General features: G+C 37.3%; 1 protein-coding gene across 2 annotated transcripts in view; it reads left to right on the top strand.

The window, feature by feature from the left end:
* Positions 1-27,537, top strand: part of WDR70 (WD repeat domain 70) — a 312,572-nt gene that overhangs the window by 19,811 nt on the left and 265,224 nt on the right. For both annotated transcript variants that reach the window (XM_047858021.1, XM_047858030.1), the window contains exon 5: positions 2,121-2,319. In XM_047858021.1, coding sequence (XP_047713977.1) covers positions 2,121-2,319 — 199 coding nt within the window. The remainder of the gene's footprint in view (positions 1-2,120; positions 2,320-27,537) is intronic.

Raw genomic sequence — 27,537 nt, 5'->3', positions numbered from 1 at the left:
TATGTTAAAATAGTTTATTTTTTTGCCTTGTGTATATTAGAAGCAAAAAGACAGAAATGGACTTAGAAGCTGCATAGAAGCTGATACATTCCATCTAGTTTCATGTGGGTATTAGGACTGCATAATCAGCCGTGGAATCAACATGGCTTCATGTAGTTGTCAGTTCAGTGCTTGCTTCTGAACTAGTTAATTCAGTTAAAGCATTGGTGCTAAAGATTAACAGTTTAGTTAGAGCTCTCTGTGCTCTGAATAATTTTGCATTAAGAAAGTCTGCGACTTCTAAACTAGTACAGTTGGGAATTTGTGATTTTAATCACAAAGGAGAAAATTTTGGAGTGTGACTACTTTAATAAAAATGTATTCAGTCATCCAGCTGTTATTTATTGAACATCTATTGTGGGTTAGGCACTGGTTTCGGCACTGGGGATACAGCAATTAGGGAGTCAGATGAGATCTCTGAGCTCATATTGTTGGGATATTTGAGGAGATGGATAACAGATTGTAAACAACTGAGTAACCAATCAAATAAGATAACTTAGTGAGGTATTTAATAAAGATACACTAAGAGAATGAAGATAATAGTGACTGATAGGGATGTGTTTGAAGATTAAGAAAGGGGGGGGGCATTAAAGCCTCTTTGAGGAGGTGACATGGGATGAGACCTGAAAGATGAGAAAGAGGCCATTTAATGATCAGTTCCAGCAGAGGGAACTGCAAGTGCAAAGACCCTCATGCTGGACCAAGCTTAACCTATATGGTTTGAGGGGCGCCTGGGTGGCGCAGTCGGTTAAGCGTCCGACTTCAGCCAGGTCACGATCTTGCGGTCCGTGAGTTCGAGCCCCGCGTCGGGCTCTGGGCTGATGGCTCAGAGCCTGGAGCCTGTTTCCGATTCTGTGTCTCCCTCTCTCTCTGCCCCTCCCCCGTTCATGCTCTGTCTCTCTCTGTCCCAAAAATAAATAAACGTTGAAAAAAAAAATTTAAAAAAAAATTGTAAAAAAAAAAAAACCTATATGGTTTGAAAGAAGGCCTGTAGGGCTGGAGAACCATGAGCTAAGCTATTGCAAAAACAAAGAGAAGCTCTCCGTGGAGGTTTGCTTGCTCCTGTTTCTGTATGTGGATAAGTGTTTAAGTATGTATTCCCCTCAATATTGATCTTAGATGAAAATAAAAAGAAAAATCACGTGTTTTTTTTCTTCAGTGGATATTGAGTGCCTATTAATTACGTCAGGCCTCATTTAGGTGCTAGAGACAGCAATGAACACAACACACAGAAATTTCTGTTTTCATGGAGCTTACATACTAGAAATACTTTATTAGAGGGCAATAATACTTTGAGTTTTATAAAATATTTGATAGATTAATGCACACAATTATGAACACAATTCTCAACCCTTTGGGATGGGATGGGAAATGGAGGCATATGGTGGATGGTGGTGGATTTCACAATGCCTAGAGGTGCGTGATAAAGACCTCATGCAACTGCGTAATGGTCCTCCGGTGTGCTGGGTAGAAAAACACCTTGAGAATCAGTGTGATGCTCCTTACAGTAAGACAGTTTTAGAATCCAGGGATGCTACATAAAACATTTTAGCAACTCAACAAATTTGAATTAAAATTGGGAAACAATTTGTGTTTCAGAAAATATATTGAAACCTTATGGGAGTAGTACTAACTTTCTTACATGGCTGCCTTTATTTGCTCCTGTGGTAAAAACAGTGATTGGATTCAGATATAGGAAACAGAGGAATTGGTTACCTCAGTGGTTTTCTTTCTTATGGATATAGTAGTTTGTAGTTTTTTCCCACATCCCAGTTCTGCTGGCTCTTCGTGAGTGAGGATTATCTCAGGGGCCCGTAACATAATTGCTGTGACCTTTAACTCTGACTTTATGTTTAGGGTAAGTAGATAAAAGAAACTTTTACTTTCTTAAGATAAAATAATACCTGAGTTACACATTTAACGTCTGAATTACAATTTTAACAAACTACACATTAATTAATTAGTTAAAATAAAAACTTAGTTGTTAAAAGGAGAGGCAGAGTTTCCTGGGAAATCAGTACTATCTCTAGAGTGTTCTTTGTTGCAGTAGAGGCAAAGAGTTTCTGTTTCTGTGTTTTCAGGGATACAAGCAGCAGTGAAAGTGAAGAGAGTTCTGGTTCTTCTGATGATGAGTTAATTGGCCCTCCTTTACCTCTTAAAATGATGAAAGAACCAGGTAATCATATTGAGGAAGATATCGTTGGTCCTTTACCTCCACCTCTTTATGAAGATGCCGAAGATGATGATGATGATGATGACGGTGATTCAGAGGAGGAGGAAGTAAGTATTTCAGTAGTAATTTACCAATTCATTGGAATAGCGTAGAGATCAGTTCCCTGCTAATTGTTATTCATGCGCGAGAGGAAATAAGGAATAGTTTTGAGTGTACTACTGATAGCCCTTGTTGAAAGAACTTGAAAGGATGTACTTCAGGAACAAGGCAGTGTTACTCAAAAATAATAAATGGACAATAAGAAGCAATGTGTTAAAAAGGAATTAATGGGCACCTGGTGGTCCAGTGGGTAAAGCGTCCAACTCTTGATGTTGGTCACGATCTCACAGTTTGTGGGGTTGAGCCCTGCGTTGGGCTCCATGCTGGCAGTCAGGAGTCTGCTTGGGATTCTCTTGCGCATTCTCTCTCTCTGCCCCACCCTTGCTTGTGTGCATGCATGCGCTCACGCTCTCCCAAAATAAATAAACTTAAAAAAAAAGGAATACAATTTTGTTAAATATACATAAGCATTGAGTGTACATAATGGTAGTGAATAAATTTGGGGGGATATAAAAACAAAGTAGATCTCAAATTATTGTAAACAATAATATGGAAGATGGGAGAGTAGAATCAGTTCATTCATTTTGAAGTCCTTGTATTATTTGGGAGGAAGCTAGAGATATTTGTTAACTTCAGATTAGGTTAAGTCAAGTATGCAAGTTAAAAATTTAAGAGTAGTTACCCAAAGAATAGAAACAAATTGTATAACCTCCAAAATGGTAAAAGAAAACATAAAGAAAACCACTGGTTTACTTTATGTATTTGACACCTGGAGTGGATAATTTTTTAATGTCATCCTCTGACAGATTATTTTCAGTAATGATTATGAGATGAAACAAATGATGGTCAGAAAAGGAACAACTTTTGTAAATCTGTCAGTGACTTCACAAAATGGGCATTCTTTGCATATTCTTGTTCAGTACCCAGTATACAAAATTTGTCAATCTATATTTATTCATAGTTGATCAAAGAAAACTTATAATTTTGAAAAATTTTTTTCTCATGAAATGACAGATGTATGTATATATACACATGTGCACACATACACGTGTGTCTGTGCACATGTATGTGAAATGAAAAAAAAGAGGCACATAAGGATAAATTTGGCAGTTTTATTAAAAATTGTGTTTTATAATAGATTTCTGAAACTGCAGTGTTGACCATATCTCTTTTTATCTTGATATCAATTCTAGTGGCTTTCAAAAAATACCCGGTTTCACTAAAATGTCTTTTCTAGAAAAAATACCATTTTCTAATACATTTGATAAAAACTTCTAAAGATTTCTTCCATAAAAATCAGAAAATGGCTAGGTTATGGTAAATATTATCATCAAATTATCTGCTTTAGAATGTTTTTGGTGAAAACAATTCAGGTGTTCAAGCATTGCTCTTTTGGATTCTTCTGCCAACCTAGTCTCCCATCTTTTATTTTTCCTCAAAGAATAACAGAATGGAAGATACTCAAGTATTATTTCTTTGTCTTAGTATATCACTTTGTTTTGAATCTGCTGTTTAAATGCGGAAATGTGTAGACAACAAGGATTGGAGATATGAAACTACCCTTAAAGTAAGCTTGAATGATTCTGAACCACTCAACGTTATCTGTAAACATAAGTACATGAGTATGTATGCGTATGTATGTGGTACAGACTGTGTAACTGGGAGTTCTCTAAATCAACTGCATGTATAGTATAATGCTTATTGAAATAATAAAAATTTGCTAATTTGAGACTTATATATTATCAAAACTCAGCACTAATCATAGTAAAAAGCAACAAAAACACATTTCTGAACTGACATTTTTAGAACTGCCAGCAAATGGTGATAATGGAAAACAGACTCATCTTCAGTTGATTTTAATATTGTTTTAAGGTTCTTTACAGACAATGCACCCCCTTATTGTCTGCACCACTTCCACTGCAATGCTCTTGATATGCCTTTGAAGACAACTCAATCGTTGCAGTAAAAGACAGGAAAGGAGAAAAATGAAGTAGAGGAAAATCTTGGTAAATAGAGATCACAAAATAAGGTGGTAGGCGTGAATGAAAGTATATCAGTATTCACAGTAGATGTAAGCGGACTCAACTTGCCACTTAAATTTCTCAGATTAGATTTAAAAAATTTAGATATATTCTGTTTATGAGTGATAGACCTAAAATGTACTGGCATAGAAAGGTTGAAAGAAAGGAATAGGGGCGCTTGGGTGGTTCAGTTGGATAATAATGTGTCCAACTCTTGATCTCAGCTCAGGTCTTGATCTCAGGGTTGTGAGTTCAAGTCCTGTGTTGGGCTCCATGTCTCTCTGCTCCGTGACTATAGCAGGAAAATACTAACCAAAAGTTAACTGATTAGTCTTATAAAACTAATGTAACACAAAATAATCTTTATGTCATAATTAGTCAAAGTAGCAAAATGAGTGTCATTCCTTAATGCTAAAAGGAAAAGTTTATTCTCTAGGAAAATTTGGCCTTTCTTAATCTCCATGAATTTAACACAATATATTCAAAGCAAAAATTGACAGAATTATAAGGAGGAATAGACAAATCTACAGTCATAATGGGAGATTCAGAAATTGTTAAGACAATTAGTAAGAGTATAGTACCGGACAATATAAATGTATATATACATATACATTTATATATATACATCTCTCCCTCCTCTCTCTCTCTCTCTCTCTCTCTCTCTCTCTCTCTCTCTCTCTCGAATCCTTATCTAACATTTTCTTTTCAAGCACACAAAGATAAATCAGAAGCAATAAGAAGGTCACATCTAGGTCACAATATGCTATGGACATGAGAAAGATATGCTTAATTATTTTGACTAGTTCACAGAGTAGGTAATAATTAGGTTGATCATGAAATGTGAGAATATTGTGTAGTGAATGTTTGTGTGCCCTCAGGATTCATATGTTGAAGCCCTAACCCCCAGTGTGGCATTCGGAGGTAAGACTCTTTGGAAGTAATTAAGGTTAAATTATAGGTCATATGGGTAGACCCTGATGTTATAGGATTAGTGTGCTTATGGGAAGAGAGACACTGGGGCACCTGGGTGGCCCAGTCAGTTGAGTGTCCGACTCTTGGTTTTGGCTCAGGTCAGGATCTCAGGGTCATGGGACTGAGCCCCATGTCAGGCTCTGTGCCAAGCATGGAGCCTGCTTGAAATATTCATTCTCTCTCTCTCTCTCTCTCTCTCTCTCCCCCTCTCCCTCTCCCTCTCTCCCTCCCTCCCTCCCTTTCCCTCTCCCTCCCTCCCCCCTTCCCCTCTCTCTCCCCCCACCTCTCCCACCCCTCCCCTCCCCCTCTGCCTCTATCCTCCACTCATGCTCTCTCTATAAAAATTTTTTTTTTATAAAATAAAAGGAAAAAAGAGAAGAGAGACACCAGAGAACCAGGTCTGCATATAACAAAGCAAGAAGGTAGGCATCTAAAATCCAGGAGGAAAGCTCTCAACAGAAATCAAATTTGCCAACACCTTGGTCTTGGACTTCTAGCTTCCAGAATGATGAGAAAATAAACTTCTGATATTTAAGACATGTAGTTTGTGGTATTCTGTTATGGTAGCCTCAGCTGGTTAACACAGGTTTGCAAGGCTGACAAGAAGCTGGAGAACAGAGAATGGAAAAAAGAAGAGTGTTCTGAGTAAGAAAAAAATTGCTATAGTGAGGGCTCAAATGTATGCAAGTATATGATATGGTGGTGAAATGTCATATGAATAGCACCTGGCTGAGTTTTCTCATAAGGGGGAGGTGGAAAGATAAGGCTGCTGAGAACAAATGTAGAGATCAGTACAGAGAAGAGCACCTTTGTGGAAGATGTGGAATTTGAATGAACCTTGTAGAGGGTTACGTTTTGATGGACATGTGTACATAGGCCACATGTTGTCTGTGAAGAGTAAATGGCAGGAACACAGGCAATATATACAAGGTTAGATTCCAGATGATGCGAAAGTCAACTTGCCTAGAATGGAAAGTTGATAAAGAAGGCCAAACTTTTGACATGGAACTGATGTGTGAGTAAGCCTGAAGTGCAGTTGGGCAAAGAAGTAAAAAGCATGTCAAGGTGTGGGACTCAGAAGCTTGTCTGTAAGCTTTAGCCTTTCATGGCTGTAATTAAAGCGTATCAGGGGACTGAATAACAGTTTTCTGTTTGTTTTTGTTTGTTTTTTAGTTTTCTGGTTTTTTTAGTTTTCTGGTTTTTTATAAGATTATACATGTCATGTCTCTTGAAAGAAAATTATTAAGTCTTTTTATGGTGTACCTTTTTTTTTCTTTGCAAATATAGTAAAAGAAAATGCTGATAATATGCAAGTCAAAGCAAGGCTGTGGATAAGTGTACCAATAACAGCCTTAATTTTAAAGTGTGCACTAATTGATAATGCAAAGTTTATTGGCATTGTTAACTGATTAACTAAACTTTTGGAAGGGAGATAAGGCAAGAGTGGGAGATTCCTTGTTTCTTTTCCAAGAAGAAAAATGTCTTTTGGATGTCTATCATAACTAACATTTCCAAGGCTAGGGCAGAGATGGCAGGTAAAGCAGACAGCTTGGAAATTTGCAAATGTGAATGTGGCTTTGCAGTGGCCTTCCTAGATTTGGATAAATTATATTGGCCTTGAATTGAGTCCTTCAGTTTTCAGACTGTGGTTTAATAGTAGTAGAAGGGGGGCAACCTTAGGCTGTTTTTTAGGTTCTGAGTGAGAACACGACTTTTTGACTACAACTTATGTTGTATTTGATATGTGGGATTTTGGCAGCCTCTAGAGTCAGGGATCATAGGCAAAGCAAAATCTGCTGATTACTGTCTTGAATGTGAATGTTGTAGGATCTAGCCAGACAAATTAGCATGATTTATTTTACAGTATTTGCATAGCAATGTTTGGCGTATGTTTCAACATTGAGTTCAAATGTTTCAGGCCTTTGAAGAAATTTTGTTTTTATGGTTGTTTGGAATTCGGCCCTAGTAATTCTTTGTTGATTTAGAAACTGAATTTAGTTCCTTTAGGAAATCAGTTTGGAGTAATGCTAAGCAAAATTATAGGAGATTGTTTTATTTATTTATTTATTTATTTATTTATATTTATTTGAGAGAGAGAGAGAGCAGGGGACAGGGGCAGAGAGAGAGAGGGAGGGAGGGGAGAGGGAGAGAGAGAGAGGGAGGGAGGGAGGGAGGGAGAGAGAGAGAGAGAGAGAGAGAGAGAGAGAGAGAGAGAGAGAATCCTGAGCAGCCTCCAAGCTCAGTGTGGAACCTGATGCTGGGCTTGATCCCATGACCCTGGGATCATGACCTGAGCCAAACCAAGAGTCAGATGCTCAACCGACTGAGCCACCCAGGAGATTGTTTTATATATCAAAATGCTAGTTATATTTTAACGGTTTGGGACATATCAGAATTTTCCCTCCTCTCCTTGACTTCCTCTCCTTTTTTTGGCCATACTTGGTTTCATCATCACCAATCTTTTGTGTCTTTTGTTTCCTTTTGTGTTTTCAGCCTTTTCCTTTCTACTAGCTGTTGGCTCTAAGCTTGCAAGCATACTAAAATCTTTCTTTAATTCAGTTTTCCCTACAAGCTACTGTCTAATTTCCTCTTTCTCACCAAATGTTTCAAAAGTAGTATCTGTATTGATACTTTTGCTTTGTTACCACATTTTCTCTGGAAATCTTTTCTGTTAAGACACTGTCCTCACAGACTAAGTCAAAATATCTAAACCCAAAGGCCCTTTCTTCATTCTCATTCTGTACCTCTGCAATATTGGACAGTGTTGATTTCTTCTTTCTTGAAACTCTTTGCTATTTCTTTATACTATTGGTTTGCTGCCTCTCTCTTTGTTTTATTCAACAGATATTTATTGAGCACTTTTTATGAGTCAGGTACTTTCCAGTGAATAAAGCCAAAAAATCCCTGTTCCAATGGTGCTTGCATTTCTAGAAAGTCTCTTTCAAAACTTTCATTATTTCCTCACATGTCCCCAATAATAAGCATTCCCTGAGGACCTGTCCTTGCTTGCCTTATCATTTCATGTTTGACCTGGGTGAAGTTTTTTTTTTTAATAAAGTTTATTTTGAGAAAGACAGAGGCAGTGCATGTGGGGGAGGGGCAGAGAGAAGGGGAGAGATGATCCCAAGCAGGCTCTGTGCTGCCAGCACAGAGCCCAATGTGGGGCTTGAAACTAAGAAGCTGAAAGATCATGACCTGAGCTGAAACCAAGAGTCAGACGCTTAACCAGCCAGCCACCCAGGCGTCCCTGGGTGAAGTTTCTTACATCTTACATTTTCTTACCTCATGACTACTATTCACTCAGAGCAGCTGGAAGCATTGAATCATCTCATTTGAACTTCAGATCCAGCTTGCTTTCTCTTTCTTTCTTTCTTTCTTTCTTTCTTTCTTTCTTTCTTTCTTTCTATGTTTATTTTTGAGAGAGAGAGAATGAGAGCCAGTGGGCGAGAGGCAAAGAGAGAGAGAGAGAAACAGGATCCGAAGTGGGCTCCAAGCTGACAGCAGAGAGCCCAACACGAGGCTCGAACTCATGAATTGCAAGATCATGACTTGAGTCGAAGTCGGACGCTTAACTCACTGAGCCAACCAGGGGCTCCTCAGTTCCAGCTTTCTAATGACTCATGAAACATGTCCATGTTTAAGCTCCAACAGTGTTCTAAATTCATCTGCGATCAAACTCAGGCTTTCATTTTCTCCCATTTAAACTTTTGCTGAAGCCACTTGTCTCTTTGCCTTTAGGATCTTCTGTTCAATACTTTTCCTCGCTGCTTCAAGATTAAACTATTTGTAACACGAGTCACGTTGCAAATAATAGTACTCATTCCCTAAATGAGGGAAAATAAACCACTACAGCAGGCAGGACTCCATCTGGGGATTCCTGAATACAATTTGATTATTTTGTTGCTCAGAAACTTGCAAAGCACTGTGGCTTTTTAGAGACATTCTGCTTAGTAGGAAAGCAGCCAAGTTCACATACTTGGCTGGCTAAATATTTCAGTAAGTATTATTGAAAGTAATGGAAAAATATTTTTAACAAAACCTTTTTTTTTTTTAACCCAGTGGTTCTTACTCTGAATGTAAGAATCATCTTTGGTACAATTAAAAATTAAGTATGCTTAGGCTTTGTAATCTGGAGATGGATTCAGTAGGACTGGGGTGGATCCTGTCTCAACATCTGCAATCTGTGTTGTAACAAAAGGCTGCACAGGTAAGCCTCTTCCCGGTCCACCTGTGGCAGCACCACTTCCCAACCTGCTGTCGCTGCTTGCTTAAGTAGATTAAATATGTAAGGGTCCCTCTGTAAGTTGTGATCTGTATCATGTGTCATGGATATTTAAGGACATGGGATATTGCTTACAAAATAATGTTTCTCAAAAAGAAGGATATGGAATTGCTGCCTTGTTTGTCTGTGACAGTGAAGCCACTTTGAAGTTTTCATATAAGACTTGTAAGAATATTCTTGCTCCCAAATAACCAAGAAGTAATATTTATTTTGATTATTATTTTGTGAAAAGTATTTCTTCTGTAATATGTGGTGGTTGATGTCTTTAGAAGTGTTACTGTTAGCTGCTTTTGAGAATGACATGAGAGCGATGGTAAGTGCCTGGCCTTTTGTATCATATCCATTTTTATATCTTTTTGTGACTATCTTGAATTATACTTATTAAATAATAACCATCATAGTCTTTGAAGGACTGTGAACAGGTAAATAGGCTAGGAACTGGCCAGTAGCTCTAATAGCTGTTTTTATTATTGAAACTCAATTACTAAGTATTGAGAGCCTTAAAAATGTTATTTCCTTTAATCTCAGTAATACTACTTCTGGGATTCTATCCTGAGGAAATTTGGAAAAAGCTTCATGCCCAAAGATGTTTATCACAGTACTATTTATAATAGTGATTTTTCAGAATGTGTTCCACGGAACATTATCTGAGAGTGATAGGTGGTGATATTGGCTCTCTCATCTGTTTTCATTTGAGAGAACTCATGAGAGCATGTCCATATCATTGGTGGTACCAGGAAACTGACTTCCTTATCTTAAGTGTACTTCATATATTTCTGATAAGCCGACTTTCCAGAAAGTGACATTTGTTCTGGCTTTTAAAGGCAAAATATAAGTAAATTTTATAATTTATCGAAAAAAGTGTTACGTTTATGTTGTGTTGGGCTTGCTCAGAGCTTTCTCTAGTCAGAAAGATTCCATGTCTAAAAATGTTTGAAAATGATAGATATATATGAAATATTAGAATAATTAGAAATAATGTGAATACATGTCTAATAACAGGAGGAATGACAAGTAAATTGTTGTGTCGTCATAAAATATTATGCAGCCATTAAATGTGTTTAGTAAGAGTTTTCAGTAGCACCGTGAAAAGATGTAAAACTGTCTAGACAGTATGATTTCAGAAATTTAAATGATACATATGTATGGAACAAAGTATTTCCATTGCTTGTTTCTGGATTGTTGGACCTGAGGATAATGTTTGTTTTTTTTTTCTCTGCTGCATAGTTTTGTATTCTTTTCTAGTTTCCATATTGATCATAAGTTGTATCTGTGATTGAAAACAAATAATGGAGTGGCACCTAGGTGGCTAGTCAGTTAAGCATCAGACTTCAGCTCAGGTCATGATCTCACAGTTGGTGGGTTCTAACCCTGCATCAGGTTCTGTGCTGACAGCTCAGAGCCTGGAGCCTGCTTCAGATACTGTGTCTTCCTTTCTCTCTGCCCCTCCTCTGCTCACTGTTTGTCTGTGTCTCTCCCAAAAATAAACATTAAAAAAAAAAAAAGAAACAAATAATGGGGTTACATCAGTTAACATTCTTTCATTGTAAGCCGATTAAGATCTTAATTTAAAAAGTAGAACAGATAGAGGGAAAAAAAACGCCAAACAGAATATTGAACATGAATATAAAATAAATCTTAAGTATTATGAGTAAATTTGTATCTTAACTTGTTCCAAAAAGGACTTAATGAAGTGAAATGCTATAAGAAAGCATAAGTTGGGGCGCCTGGGTGGCGCAGTCGGTTAAGCGTCCGACTTCAGCCAGGTCACGATCTCGCGGTCCGTGAGTTCGAGCCCCGCGTCAGGCTCTGGGCTGATGGCTCAGAGCCTGGAGCCTGTTTCCGATTCTGTGTCTCCCTCTCTCTCTGCCCCTCCCCTGTCCGTGCTCTGTCTCTCTCTGTCCCAAAAATAAATAAACGTTGAAAAAAAAAATTAAAAAAAAAATCATTAATGTTTAAAAAAAAAAAAAAAGAAAGCATAAGTTAAGAAGAATGAAGGAAAATAGAAAAGCAAGGAACATAGGGACCCCTGGGTGGCTCAGTTGGTTAAGCATCTGACTCTTGATTTTGGCTCAGCCAATGATGATCTTATGGTTTGTGACATTGAGCCCTGTGTTGGGCTCTGTACAGACAGCATGGAGCCTACTTGGGATTCTCTCTCTCTTTCTGTCTCTTTGTTCCTTTCTCCCCCACTATCTCTCTCTCTCTCAAGATAAATAAACATTAAAAAAACCACAACAAGTAACATAAATAAAGTTACATAAAGCATAGGAGGCAGAGTTTTAAACATTTGCTGATGGATAGGTCACAAAACCTAGTCACCATCATTGATTCCTCTTTCCTTCCTACCCCACGTCCAATTCATTACCAAGTCTCATTAGCTCTGTCTCCAGCCAGATCTCTCCTTTTCTGTCCATCTCCATTACTACCACCTTAATGAATCCAGCATCACTCCAACAGCAATAGCTACTTAAGTTGTCTCCCAGCTTCTGCTGTTAACTGGAGTACTCTAATAGTAATCCAGACAATAAAAAGAAACAAAATATAGATACAGGGAGGCAGTATAGAATAGTGATTAAGCGAGTGGATTTTGGAGCCTCATGGAGCTTTTACTTTCAAGTTGTGTGACTTTGGGCAAGTTACTTAACCTCTCTTGGTCTTTTCTTCTCTGTAAAATAGGACTAATGAAATACTTAACTGGAATTGTGTAGATGATTTAATGAGTGAATAAATGTATTTGGAACCCTTAGAATGGTGACTATTGTTTATCATGATGGTCACCTATTTTAATATATAGCAGAGAGTGAATTAAAAAATTTTAACGTGGTTTCTTTAAATTTTTTTTTTTAAAAAAATGTGTATTGGGGCGCCTGGGTGGTGCAGTCGGTTAAGTGTCCAACTTCAGCCAGGTCACGATCTCGCGGTCCGTGAGTTCGAGCCCCGCGTCAGGCTCTGGGCTGATGGCTCAGAGCCTGGAGCCTGTTTCCGATTCTGTGTCTCCCTCTCTCTCTGCCCCTCCCCCGTTCGTGCTCTGTCTCTCTCAGTCCCAAAAATAAATAAACGTTGAAAAAAATTTTTTTTAAAAAATGTGTATTTATTTTTGAGAGGTAGAGAGAGAGAGAGACAGAGACAGAGCATGAACAGGGGAGGAACAGAGAGATAGGGAGACATAGAATCAGAAGCAGGCTCCAGGCTCTGAGCTGTCAGTACAGAGCTCGATGCAGGGCTCGAACCCACAAACTGAGATCATGACCTGAGCCAAAGTTGGGTGCTTAACTGACTGAGCCACCCAGGCTCCCCTTAAAGTGATTTCTAATAAAAACGTCTAAAAATGATGGGGCACCTGGGTGGCTCAGTCAGTTGGGCGTCTGACTGTGTCTCTCCCAAAAATAAACATTAAAAAAAAAGGTCATGGTCTTGATCCTTGGTAAAGATCCATGGTAAAGATCAGGTCATGATCTCACAGTTTGTGAGTTCGAGCCCCGTGTAGGACTCTGTGCTGACAGCTCAGAGCCTGGAGCCTGCTTTGGATTCTGTATCTCCCTCTCTCTCTGACCCTCCCCTGCTCATGCTCTGTCTCTCTCTGTCTCAAAAATAAATAAACGTTAAGAAAAATTTAGAAACGTCTAAAAATGAAACTAAAAGGAACCTTTTGTACCTTATTTAAAAATTTTTTAATGTTTTTAAATGTTTTTTAATGTTTATATACATGTGTATATATATGTATGTATATATATATATATATTTGTGTAAAGTTTAGTTTATAAATTAGGCACAGTAAGAGATTAACAGCAACTAATGATAAAGTAGAACAGTTATAACAATATACTGTAATAAGAGTTACGTGAATGTGGTCTCTTCCAAAATACTCACTGTCTTGTGATGATGTGAAATGATAAAATGCCTATGTGATGAAGTGAAGTGAAGTGAATGACGTAGGCATTATGCTGCAATGTGTTAGGCTGCATTAGACCTGACCATATGCTGCTGGACCACGGTTGACTGCGGGTAGCTGAAACAGGAAAGTGAAACCATGGTTAAGGGAGGAATTCTGTATTATGTAATTTGGGTGATGCTGACAAAGTGGAAAATACAATGGCTGAAACAAGATAGAAGACTTTTTTTTCTATCTCACATAAATGCAATCAACAGTAAAATGGACCAGAACTAGTTTGCAGGTACAGGGTACCATAGATTTAGGTTACTTCTTTCCTTTTGTTCTGCCATCCTCAAGATGTATGCTCAAGCTATAGCCATGGTTTTTTCATTTTTGTCAGCAGGAAGGCAGAAGGGATAAAGAAGGGTACTGATTTTGAACTTAATCTTTCACATGAGAAATATAATAATTTCCTTTAGGAAGCCAGGATAGTAGCTAAAATTCAGTGCTTCCATTACAAAGGATGGATAATGTGGAGGTGGGGGGAGCCAATTAATAACTCTGTAGTGAGCATAAATTTATATTCAGTGTTTGGTGCTTTCAATTAGAGTAATGACAAATTATTTAAAAAAACTTAAAAAAACCTTTTTTAGTTATCGTGAATAGTCCTTTAATATTGTATGACATAGACTCTACTTGATTTTATTTTGTTCATTGTAAATGTATTACTTAAACATTTTAGCTCCCTTTCTCCAAAGGAACAGAAGACACAAAATTTATGGATTTAAATAAAATTTAAAATGGATTAAATTTAAAATTTAAATTATGGATTTGGATAAAATTTATGGATTAAAATTTTTAATTTTAAATTTAATGCAATCTTTAAACTCCTAGGATTTGGTTACTATATTAGAATGCACAAATTTCATTTGAATTCTTTTGTGTCTGTTACATCTTGCTGTTTAGTTACTGTAGTACAGTTCTTTCTTCAAAAATGAGTTGCAGTCTTTTTGGTTCATTTTGTCAAAGAAAGATTCCATTAACACTAGCCTTGGCCAAGATTTAGTCAAGTTCAACTATGTATTTGTCAAGTTCATTTATACAGAGAAGCATTGAAATATTCACAAGGGAAATGGAGGTATAGAAATGGACTTTTAAAAACTTTACAGAAGGATTCCTTAAAAAATTTTTTTTTTTTTATTTGGGTGCCTAGGTGGCTCAGTCGGTTGAGCATCTAACTTCAGCTCAGGTCATGATCTCACAGTTCATGAGTTCAAGCCCCACAGTGAGCTCACTGCCATCAATGCAGAGTCTGCCTTGGATCCTCTGTCTCCCTCTCTCTCTGCCCCTCCCCCACTTGTGCTGTGTCAAAAATAAATAAAACATTAAAGAAAAGTTAAGATAAAAATAAAATATTACAAATTTTAAAATTTTATTTATTTTTATGTTTTTTAAATTATTTTTTTTTTTACAGAAGGATTCCTTAACAGAGAAAGTACATTTTATTTTGTAATTTATTTCATTACTTTTAATTTTTAATTTTTATTTTTTTAACCTCAGGTATGAGTTTATTTTCAGATGCCAATTTTTTTTATTATGGTAAAACACACATAAAATTTACCATCTTATCTACTTAAAAAAATTTTTTTTTTAACGTTTATTTATTTTTGAGACAGAGAGAGACAAAGCATGAACGGGGGAGGGTCAGAGAAAGGGAGACACAGAATCTGAAACAGGCTCCAGGCTCTGAGCTGTCAGCACAGAGCCCGACGCGGGGCTCGAACTTACAGACTGCGAAATCATGACCTCAGCCGAAGTCGGCCCCTTAACCAACTGAGCTACCCAGGCGCCCCCATCTTACCTACTTTAAAGTGTATAGTCTAGTAGTGTGAACTATATCCACATTGTTTTGCAACAGATTGCTAGAACTTTTTCATCTGGCAAAACTGAAACTCTAAACCCATTAAATAACAACTCCCCTTTCTCCCCTAGCAGGTACCATTTTGCAGAAAGTGTATTTTAAATGCTTCAATTTAGGGAAATGTGTCTCTGTAGTGAAGCAAGTTATACCTATAAACAAAATAAGCATTTTTTTCAATTGTGTTTATGATATTATTTCTTAAGAGGAGTTTTACTTTTTTCCCGCTCTCTTTTATTATTTTCTGCAACTGACATATAATTCAGTTCCCATTTAGCACTAGTTGTATCAGTAACTCAAGATACATTTTTTCAAGACGTATCTAATTTTTCATCACTATAGACAAATATAGGTAAGATCTTATTTATAAATGTGTCATACTCCACCAATTCCTGTTTGCCCATTAATTCTCTCTAACAAAGTTTTGAGTTGATACTGATCAAAACCGTAATGCTTCCTTTCCATTCCTCTAGTTTCTGCTTGTTAAAATTCTGTTTAGCCTTTAGGGGCCATTTCACATGTAATTTCCTCCAAGCAGCCTCTCCAGATTCCAATTGCATGTTTCCCTTCACAGGCTTGGTTTCTGCTTCTGTAGCAAACACAAAGTATTGTCCTTGTTAAATCATTATTTATATGCTTGTCTTAACTCCTCTGCCTCCACTTTGCAATCATATTTAATGATCTCAAGTACAGGGACTTGTATATAAATGGTTCATAATTCTTTAAAACTCTCCAAAGCTCCAGTGTAATGTCCTTTATATAGTGCATACAAAGTAAACATTTGTCAAGTGAAATTGAGTGTATTTTGTTTTTATAATTGAACAGTTCATTTTATGACATTTGAGAGTGTTCTCTCTTTGTGACATAGCAGTCGTTCGTTTTTACATGGAAAATGGAATTAGGGGTTAGAGGAGTGAACAGAGGTAATGTGAGTATAGAAATATATATAGACACCTATTTCTGGAAGAATCATTATATTTGCCTTGTCCTAGTTTACACTTGACTTATTTTTTAATTATTTTATCTAAGTTTATAATTTAGTCACATAATAGTTTATTAATATAGAAGCTGTTCCCTGAGTCAAATGATATTTATTTAATTGTACAGAGTCTAACTCCTTATGAACCTGTCTGTCAAATGAAGCAAAAAAAGTTACAGCTTTCTCTTCTTTTTTTTTCAACGTTTATTTATTTATTTTTTTGGGGGGGGACAGAGAGAGACAGAGCATGAACGGGGGAGGGGCAGAGAGAGAGGGAGACACAGAATCGGAAACAGGCTCCAGGCTCTGAGCCATCAGCCCAGAGCCTGACGCGGGGCTCGAACTCACGGACCGCGAGATCGTGACGTGGCTGAAGTCGGACGCTTAACTGACTGCGCCACCCAGGCACCCCCAGCTTTCTCTTCTTAAAACAGTCTCACAAAACCAAAAGGAAATGTGATTGTTTTTATTGAGGTATAATTTATATATAATAATATACACAGAGCTTAAGGGTTTAGTTTGGTAAGTTTTGATAATTATATATTCATATTCTGTGTTTAGGCACCATTCAAACACCCAAATAGTTCTTTGTGCCCCCTTCTAGTCAACAAAAGTTTTAAAGATTGAGTTCTTTTTAAAGTTTATTTATTCATTTTAAGAGGGAGAGAGAGTGTGCAAGTGGGGCAGAGAGAGAGAGAGGGAGAGAGGGAATCCCAAACAAGCTCTGCATGGTCAGGTCAGTGCAGAGCGCAAGGTGGGCTCGAACTTATGGACTATGAGATCATGATCTGAGCTTAAGTTAGATGCTTAACCAGCTGAGGCATCCAGGCATTCCAAACAATGAGTTTTTGATTAGCAGTATAATTGGAAGGAAAATTATGAGAGAACATAATCAGGAGGTACGTTAAAAACTATATCACCTAGCTGTGATTCATCTTGTTGTTTTTTTTTATATTCAGTTTATATCAGTGGCCTGTTAGTAGTTGGTCTCGTGTCACTGCTGAGGTCACTGGATCAGGAATGTTAATGTTGTATATCATAATTCTTCTGATGACAAACTTGCTTTTTTATTCTTTATTCCATTTTACTTCTCTACGATGATAATGGGATTGTTCTTTCAAGTAGAATGCATCTGAAAATTGTATGCAAACCATTACTCAACTTTGTCAGACTACACCAGCTGTCAACTAATTAGAACTATTTAATATTTGAAGATTTATTATTAGTAGTATCTTTCTTTGAATTTAATAAGTGAACAAAAATTCAAGTAGGTGGGGTCAGAGAAAAAAGGTAAAAAACATTGTTTATTATTTTATTTTTTTAGACTTTTTATTTTAAGTAGGCTCCATGCCCAACATAGGGCTTGAACTCATGACCCCGAGATCAAGAGTTGCATGCTCCACCGAGCCAGCCAGGCACTCCAATTTTTAAACCATATCTATTACTTGTGCCTGATTTTGATTTTTTAATTAAATGTGAAGCAAGTTGTAACTAATAATTAAGTGGAGGCTTTGGGATTATTGAGGATTTTTATTATCCTTGCTATCCTCTTTCCCATTACCCCAGAAAACTGAAAGTTGCATTTTTATGACTGTAACTAAAGGCTGGATGTAACAGTGACTTTTTAGTTGTGAGCACCTGTTTTCCATGAACTTTCTCTGACTCCCTGGCTGGCACGTTCTGTGGTGGAGAGTCCAAGTTTGGGTCACCACTGTGCTTCTCTGCCTTCTGGTCTGAGGCTTCTCATCCCCTTAGCCTTGGTCATTGCCAGCCACCTGTATCAGTCAGTCTCTTTCCCTCATGCATAGGGAAAGGTTGAGGAATTAAAAGTAGGTAAAAATTCTCTTTTAGTTCTCAGAAGTTGATATGAGAATGAGATGATTTAAGTAACCACTTAACATAGGGGTTGACACATAACTAAGCACTCACAATTGCTGGGCTTTATCATTGTTTTCATTATCATTACCAATATTTGATTAATGACCAATTTTAATTAAATTGCAGTGGACTAGAGAGAAAAGTCTTAAAAAAAACAATGCGAGGAAGCTTAATGATTTTAACTTCAGAGGAAATTTATGTTCCTTAAAACAGAGCAGTTTCATTACACCTACAAGATTCTGTCAGCAGAGGATGCTACAAGCTCTATTCCAAAATCCAGTGAATGTTCCTTTCCATTTCCAAACCGCAAATGTGTGAAGGTCTTCATTCTTTAAGATGGGCACTAGGGGGCAATAGAGACATTTTGGCTTTTGGCAAAACTCCATTTTTTTCAACTGTGTCTTGTCTATAGTGGAAGGAAAAAAAAAGAATCTTATAAACAATGTCTTTTAGAAATTGGAATAAGTGAAGTTTAGGTTGAGATAAATGCTAGAATAATTACTTTTTAAAGAATAATGCAGAAAATATTTTCATATTCTTTTGTGATGTGACACTATTATAACAGACATATTTACAGGGTGTTTTTTTTTTTTTTGTATCTTTAAGCTTTTTAGGTGAGTAACTACATGATAGTGGCAGGAGTATTAAGGATAGTCTCTTTACAATTTAAGATTTAAGTCTATGAGGTCAAATAAGAAAGTTTATATTTCTCTAATCACCAGAGTAATCCAAACTTTTTTTTTTTTTGCATTTTTTAAAATTTATTAATTTATTTATTTTTTATTTTTTATTTTTTTATGAAATTTATTGACAAATTGGTTTCCATACAACACCCAGTGCTCATCCTAAAAGGTGCCCTCCTCAATACCCATCACCCACCCTCTCCTCCCTCCCACCCCCCATCAACCCTCAGTTTGTTCTCAGTTTTTAACAGTCTCTTATGCTTTGGCTCTCTCCCATTCTAACCTCTTTTTTTTTTTTTTTTCCCCTTCCCCTCCCCCATGGGTTCCTGTTAAGTTTCTCAGGATCCACATAAGAGTGAAACCATATGGTATCTGTCTTTCTCTGTATGGCTTATTTCACTTAGCATCACACTCTCCAGTTCCATCCACGTTGCTACAAAAGGCCATATTTCATTTTTTCTCATTGCCACGTAATATTCCATTGTGTATATAAACCACAATTTCTTTATCCATTCATCAGTTGATGGACATTTAGGCTCTTTCCATAATTTGGCTATTGTTGAGAGTGCTGCTATGAACATTGGGGTACAAGTGGCCCTATGCATCAGTGCTCCTGTATCCCTTGGATAAATTCCTAGCAGTGCTATTGCTGGATAATCCAAACTTTTAAAAGTGTATCAGGCCTTGTCACTTCTCTGCTTCCCTTATCACTTTCCTGTCAGTAAACCCTCCAGTTTCTTCCTGTCACAATGTTAAGAAATCCAAGTTCCCTGCCTTGACCTCTAAGGCCTGTATGACTTGGCCTCTTCACGTCTTTCTGACTTCATCCCCTTGCACTCCCAGTCTTGCTCACTTTTCTCGGCCCATAGTGACCTTTCCGCTTTTCTTTTAAGCAGCTGTGCTCGTTCTGCCACAGGGCCTTTCTATTTACTCTTTCCTACACACGGAATAGCACTGAGAGCTTTAGGTAACTCCCTCACCTCATTTGGATCTTTGTGTAAGTGTTACCTCTTTAACCACCTTGTTATATAAGTACCTCCTCTCTACTCCACTGCTTTTCCTGACACTGCTTTTGTTGTATTTACTTTATTTGACACTTTTTGTTTACTGGTTTGTTGTCTTTCCCCTCACAGTAGTATAAGTTCCATGAGGGCAGTTACATTGTCTCTTTTATTGTTGTATCCCCAGTGGGTTGACTAGTACCTGGCACATAGTAGATGCTCAAGGAATATTTGGTCAGTGAATGGCCATCCTTGGCTGTGGTCATAGTTACTCTCTTACCCTAAACATTTCATTGAGTTAAAGCTAGCTTCTGATGTAATCACCATTATTCTTTAGAAGCTTGGGAGTCAATACTCACCCTCACATTTCCAGGCTAGTCCTGGCACAATTCCTTTGTCAAAAGGCTGCAGTCCTTTTAAGCTCCCATTGCCAGGTAGGCTTTTGTATCCTTTCAGGCGGCTGCCAGGAACAGTCACTAATATGTGTCCATTCTGCCTTTGAGCAGCGGCTTTTTTCCCCCGACGAATATTTTATGTAATTGTAATGTGAATGGCACTGTTGGCATGAACCATTTTATTTATTTGCAGTAGTCAGTGTGTAGTAGCAAAGATAGACCAGTTTATGCAAATTACATTATGCAAAGCCTAATGTAAGTACAATGAGGAAGGCAGGAGGTACTTTTTAACTGACTGATTGTAGTCTCCTTAATTACAAGTTATTTTAATATGTAAGTATTTATTCTGGTAAATTTGTGCAGTGAATTGAAAATCTTACAGATGTAAAATGTCATTAAGTGTATGGAAGTAATGTTAGGGATGTCCTTTGCTCTACCCAAAGCCACTGTCAAGTGAGGATCTAGTTGAGTTACACCAGTTCTTTTTTTTTTTTTTTTTTTAGAGGGAGAGTGTGCAGGTGAGTAGGGGAGAAGGGCAGAGGGAGAGGGAGAGGGAGAGAGAGAGAGAGAGAGAGAGAGAGAGAGAGAAAGACAGAGGGAGAGAGAATCTTAAGCAGGTTCCATGCTCAGTAGAGTCTGATGTGGGGCTCCATCCTGTGATCCTCGATCATGACCTGAGCTGAGGTCAAGAGTAACACATTCAACTGACTGAGGTACCCAGGTGTCCTGAGTTATACCAGTTCTTAAGGGAAAAAAAAAAAAATTGACAAGGGTGATAAATGATTTGAATATCATAGGATTTAGAGACTTTGAGAAATTTGATGAAGGCCTTGAATATTTTTTGCATAAGCAGCTCTCTTGATAATCTTTGCTGAAGTTAGCCCTATAGAGTCTGTGATGCCATGTTATACTGTCATAAATTTTAGTTGGAAAGGTGACGCCATCCTCTTCTCTGCTCCCTCCCTTCTCTCTCTGCTCATAACACTGCTATTTTTTTTCACACTTTATATTTTTTGATCCTAGGTTCTGAGAGTTGAATTATTCACACTCCAGAGTTCTATTAATACTGTTATAATTGGCACTAAAAAAAAAATACTGTTGTATTGGCCTTTGCAGTGTCCTTCACTTGTTATTTATCTATGTGGAATCCTCCTTTTTTATCTTTTGTTTTCATTTCACTTTTCTTTCTAGATCCTAACATCTGCCTACGTATGCCTCACTTCTTGGCTCTGTTTCACTCATGTTTCATTTTACCTTAAAGCTTTTTTTTTCTTTTTTTAACTTAATTTAGTGTAATGAATTTTTCCCCCATTTTTATTCTCAGTTTGTTATTTTTAATTTAATTAAAAAATATATATATATTTTTTCAACGTTTTTTTATTTTATTTTTGGGACAGAGAGAGACAGAGCATGAACGGGGGAGGGGCAGAGAGCGAGGGAGACACAGAATCGGAAACAGGCTCCAGGCTCTGAGCCATCAGCCCAGAGCCTGACTCGGGGCTTGAACTCACGGACTGCGAGATCGTGACCTGGCTGAAGTCGGACGCTTAACCAATTGCGCCACCCAGGCGCCCCGAATATTTTATTTTTAAGTAATCTCTATACCCAATGTATAGAGAACTTACAACCCCAAGATCAGTGCTCACATTTTCTACTGATTGAGTCAACCAGGTGCCCCACTCAGTTTATTTTTTAAAAATGTTGCTTTGGGGCCATCTGGTGCCTTAGTTGGTTGAGTGTCTGACTCTTGATTTCAGCTCAAGTCATGATCCTTGGGTTGTGGGATCGAGCCCTACATGGGGCTCTCTCCTGAGCACGGATTTGGCTTGGGATTCTCTCTCTCTTTCCCGCTACCTCTCTCCTCTGTTCTCTCTCTCACTCTCTCAAAAATAAAAAAATAAAAATAAAAAAATAGGGTCTTTATTTTTATTTTACTTTTATTTTTCTAAATAGAGTCTTTACAAAAACAGAAAAAAAAACCAAAAGAAAACAAAATTTTGCTTTGGGTTGCTTTATTTATTGATCTCATTTTTTTTTTTCCTGCCTTCTCAACTAGTAAATATTCTTAAAAAAATTTTTTTTAACGTTCATTTATTTTTGAGAGAGAAAGACGTAGACAGAGTGTGAGTGGGGGAGGGACAGAGAGAAAGGGAAACACAGAATCTGAAACAGGCTCCAGGCTCTGAGCAGTCAGCACGGAGCCTGACGTGGGGCTCTAACTCACTGACTGTGAGATCATGACCTGAGCCGAAGTCAGACGCTTAACTGACTGAGCCACTGATGCGCCCAAACTAGTAAGTATTAAAAGTGAGGATTATGTAACTAGCTTTTATAGTCCTCTAAGTGTTAAGACAGTCACAGAAAAGGCACAAACTTTTTTCAGTTTAGTAGGTATAAATACAGCATTTGAAAATGAAACAGCTCTCTTGATCTTTCACCCTTTCTGTTTACATGAGTAAAAGTGGGAGATTTACATGTGTCAATTTTGAGAAGATTTCTCAATGCTTTAATCTTATAATTTAAAAAAGTGCTATTATAAATAATTTTTAGAAAATCATGAATATTTACCAAAATAGATATAATTTGTCTTTTGGTGGAATTAGGTACTTTCCTGTTACCATGATTATAAGGTTTACATTTGAATAAATTTTATATTTTTAAGTGCCAAATTGACAGAGTAGCATATAAGTACATATTGACGCAGCTCCAACAGAGCTTACTTTCTTTATTCTTCTATAGACCTTGGTCCTTATTTGGGAAGATATTTTGTTCGTATTATTTGTGCTGACTGCTAGAAGTGCAGCTAATTGTGAATTTGAAATAAGACCAAGACCACCAAGTTGATTCACATAGCCTACCAGGCAGCTGTTGGTTGGTAATTCTGCCATTTCACTACTGATCTGGATCAGAGTCAGGGAGTCTTTATTCACTTCTGCATCCCAAGAGCCTTGCAGAGTATAACTGGGGATTAAATGTTTTCTTTGATTAAATGAAGAAGTTAGTGGTATGCCCTTGATTTTTTTACTATCATAGAAAGGGATGCTCCAATAAGCCAGGAATTCACTGCTAAGCCACAGTTTTCTGTCTCTGCAGTCTGCTTTTATTTGATTTACGATAAAGAAATAAGTAGATGCCCAAATCTAGCACCAAATAATATTCTGACAGTGGATGCTTCTTTGTGCATCAGTGTCCTAAGCACTGAAGGTGAAATAACTCATTTAATCCTCCTCGTACTGTTATCCTCTGTTGACAGATAAGGAAACTGACACTCAGATGCTAAGTCACTTCCGCAAGGCCACCCAGTAGTAAACGTTGGAGCCAGCTTTTGAATCTAGGGAATCTACTCCACAGTCCATGTACTTAACCATTACACTCTCCTCTACCTCTGGTTGTAACCTATCCTGCTCCTGAAGACTCAGCTCTTGCCTCTGTCTTACACTTACTTCATGCCCCATCCATGTAAAGTATGAAGTCTTTGAATGTGATTAACTGTTTCATGCATTCCAGTATGCTTTTCCTTCTCTCTGGATGCTGACCAGCACTTAGTACCTCTCCATTCACTTGCCAGTCTGTGTAAGCATTGACCCTTGTAGGTACATTGTAGCAGACCTGTCTCCTTCATCAGGAAAGAACCTTTTTAGTTTTATGGATCTAGCTTTTCTCTTTGTAAAAGGAGAGCATTTTCTCTTTGTAAAAACCTTCATTGACCCACAAAAATAGAGTTTAATACCTCCTTCTTTATGCTACCCCTGTATTAGTTATATTCCTCTATTATTTTATATATATATATATATATATATATATATATATATATTTTTTTTTTTTTTTAATACAGTAGGTTCCAGGCCCAACATGGGGCTTGAACTCAGGACCCTGAGATTGAGAGTTGTGTGCTCTACTGACTGAGCAGCCAGGTGCTCTATTTTATATTCTTTTTCTTTAACAAAGGAATAGATTTTTAAAAAAAAATTTTAGAGTGCGTACAATCTGGGGAAAAGGGGTGGAAGGAAAGAGAGAGACAGAATCTTAAGCAGGCTCTGCACACACCTTGATGTGGGGCTCAATTTTACGACCCTGTGATCATGACCTGAGCCAAAATCAAGAGTTGGATGCTCCACTGACTGAGCCATCCAGGCGCCCTGCCTATTGTATATTTTTATAACAGCTTTATTGAGATATAATTCATATGCACTAAAATTCACAATTTTGAGGTATACAGTTCAGTGAGTTTTAGTTTAATCACAGAGGAGTGCAACCATTATTACCACCTAATTTTATGACATTTTCATCCTCCCCCAAAGAAACCTTGCATTCTTTAATTTTCATCTCCTTTTCTCTTTTCACTACCCTGCCCCCCGTTCCTGGCATTCACTAATCTACTTTCTAACTATGGATTTGTTTGTTCTGCACATTTCATATCATTGCAATAATACAATAAGTGGTCTTGTGATTGATTTCTTTCACATAGCATAATGTTTTCTAGGTTCCTTTCAGTTGTATCATATATCAGTACTTCATTCCTTTTCACACAGTATTCCATTGTAGCATATATCACATTTTAAAAAATGCATTCATTAATTGATGGAGATAGGGGTATTTATAGTGTTTATAGTTTTTGGCTGTCGTGAATAATGCTGCTATGAACATTTGTGCAGAAGTTTTTGTATGGATGTATATTGTTGTTTTGGGGGGGTGGTTTATATCTAGGACTGGACATTACTAGGTTGTATGATAACTCTGTTTAATATTTTGAGGAACTGTTTTTCAAAGCGGCTACATCATTTTAAATCCTACCAGTAGTCTCTGAGGATTCAGTTTTCCACATCCTCACCAATGCATGTTATTGTTTGTCTTTTTGATTATAACTGTCCTAGTGAGTGTGAAGGGGTACCTCATTGTGGTTTTAATTTGTATTACTCTAAACAGTGATGTTGAGCATTGTTTCATGTGCTTGTTGGCCATTTGTATATCTTCTTTGGAGGAATGTCTCTTCACATCTTTTTCCTCTTTCCATTAGCTTAATTTGTCTACTGTTGAATTATAAGGGTTCTTTATATATTCTGGATATAAGTTCCTTATCAGATATATGATTTTCAGATATTTTCTCTCATTATGTGGGTTGTACCGTCAACCTTCCTGATGGTGTACTTTGAAGTACAATAACTTTAAATTTCGGTGAAATCCAATTTATTTTTTCTATTGTTGCCTGTACTTTTGGTGTCATATCTAAGAAGACTAACTCAGGGTCAACAAAGTTTTACTCCCTTTTCTTAAAGAGATTTATGGTTTTATTTCTTACCTTTAGGTCTTTGATACATTTTGGGCTCATTTTTGGGTGTGATTTATATAGAGCATTCTTCTGTTATTGTCACAACCATGATAAAATGATCATAATTGTGATATAATTATTTGCTTACAAGTATGCACCTTTCATAGTTTCTGAGCTCATGAATATAGTACCTGTATCTTCCTTATTTTGGGAATCTAAGTATTTACTAGGTACAGCTTTTATGAAGTCTGCCTGTGACTTCGAATATTTTATCTTGAAAGTACACAGAAAAATTTAAAGAGTAGACATGAAATATAAATAGTTAATAAATATGTTTCTATGTTTTATTTATTTATCTAAAGTTGTTTTGTTTTGTTTTTAAAGTAGGCTTCACACCCAGCTTGGGGCTTGAACTCACAATTGTGGAGCCCAGCTTGGGGCTTGAACTCACAATCGTGAGATCAAGATCTGAGCTGAGATCAGGAGTTGGATGCCTAACAGATTAAGCCACCCCGGTGCCCCTAAAGATTTTATTTTTTTTAAGTAATCTCTACACCTAATGTGGGGTTTGAACCTACAATCCCAAGATCGAGAGTCTCATGCTCTATCGACTGAGCCAGCCAGGTGCCCTAGTATGTCTATGTTTTAGAAATATAAATATAAATATAAATATAAATATAAATATAAATATAAATATAAATATATATTTATAGACGCCTGGGTCATGATCTCACAGTTTGTGAGTTCGAGCCCCAAGTTGGGTTTTGTGCTGACAGCATGGTGCCTTCTTTGGATCCTCTGGCTTTGTCTCTCTCTCTCTCTCTCTCTCTCTCTCTCTCTCTCTCTGTGCTCCTCCCCAACTTGCACCCTCTCTGTCTCAAAAATAAACATTGAAGAAATACTAAAAAAAACCAGAAGGATATATAAACACACTATGATAAGTACAAACATGATTGTGTATTATTTTTTTCTCACAGATTTCATACTTATTTTCTTTTGTTTTATTTTTTTATATGCTATCCAAAAGCCCAAGGAGTCTTTTTTTTTTTTTTTCTTTTTTTTTTTTTTAAGAGAGGGAGAGAGAGCAGGGGAGAGGGGAAGGAGAGAGACTCCCATAACCCTGGGATCATGACCTGAGCTGATATCAAGAGTCAGATGCTCAGCTGAACCTGAGATACCCAGGTGCCCCTTTATTTTCTTTTAAAAACAAGCTGTCATTAGTAGGTAATCTTTATTATTTTTAGTTAAGAATATATATATTTAAATGTGTGTTTATTTTTGAGGTGGGGGGGCAAAGGGAGGGGGAGACAGAATCCCAAGTAGGCGCTATGCTGTCAGCGCAGAGCTTGATGTGGGGCTCAAACACTCGAACTGTGCGATAATGACCTGAGCCAAAATCAAGAGTTGAACAGTTAACCGACTGAGCCACCCAGGCACCCTAAGAAGATATATTTTGTATTTGTATGCTGTTAAGTATTGTAGACACAAATCAAGTAAGACATAGTGCCTGTCCTCAAGGATCTTAAAGACTAATGGGGACCTGGCAAGTAAACAATCTGCTTTTGTTCTTTAGCAAGAAATGCCCAAAGGCGATTTAAAATACTTGGCTGTGGGGCACCTGGATGGCTCAGTTGGTTAAGCACCGACTGTTGATTTGAGCTCAGGTCATGATCTCAGGGTTTGTGAGATCAAGCCCTGTGCTGGGCACCGTGTTGGGTGCCACACTAACAGCTTGGAGACTGCTTGGGATTCTCTTGCTCCCTCACTGCCCCTCCCCTGCGCTCGCTTGCTCTCTCTCTCCTCTGTTGTACTCCCCCTCTCTTTCTCAATAAATAAATAAACTTAAAAAAAATTTAAATACTTGGTTGTTGGTGGCTTTAGACATTATGGTAGGTATGAAGTTCTGTATTTGATAGGATGAATTGGATGTATAATTAACTGCTAGAGCTGG

Source organism: Prionailurus viverrinus, chromosome A1 (assembly GCF_022837055.1).
Source record: "Prionailurus viverrinus isolate Anna chromosome A1, UM_Priviv_1.0, whole genome shotgun sequence".
Taxonomy (NCBI): domain Eukaryota; kingdom Metazoa; phylum Chordata; class Mammalia; order Carnivora; family Felidae; genus Prionailurus; species Prionailurus viverrinus.
Note: the sequence above shows the minus strand (reverse complement) of the source record. Positions and strands in the feature narration are given on the sequence as shown.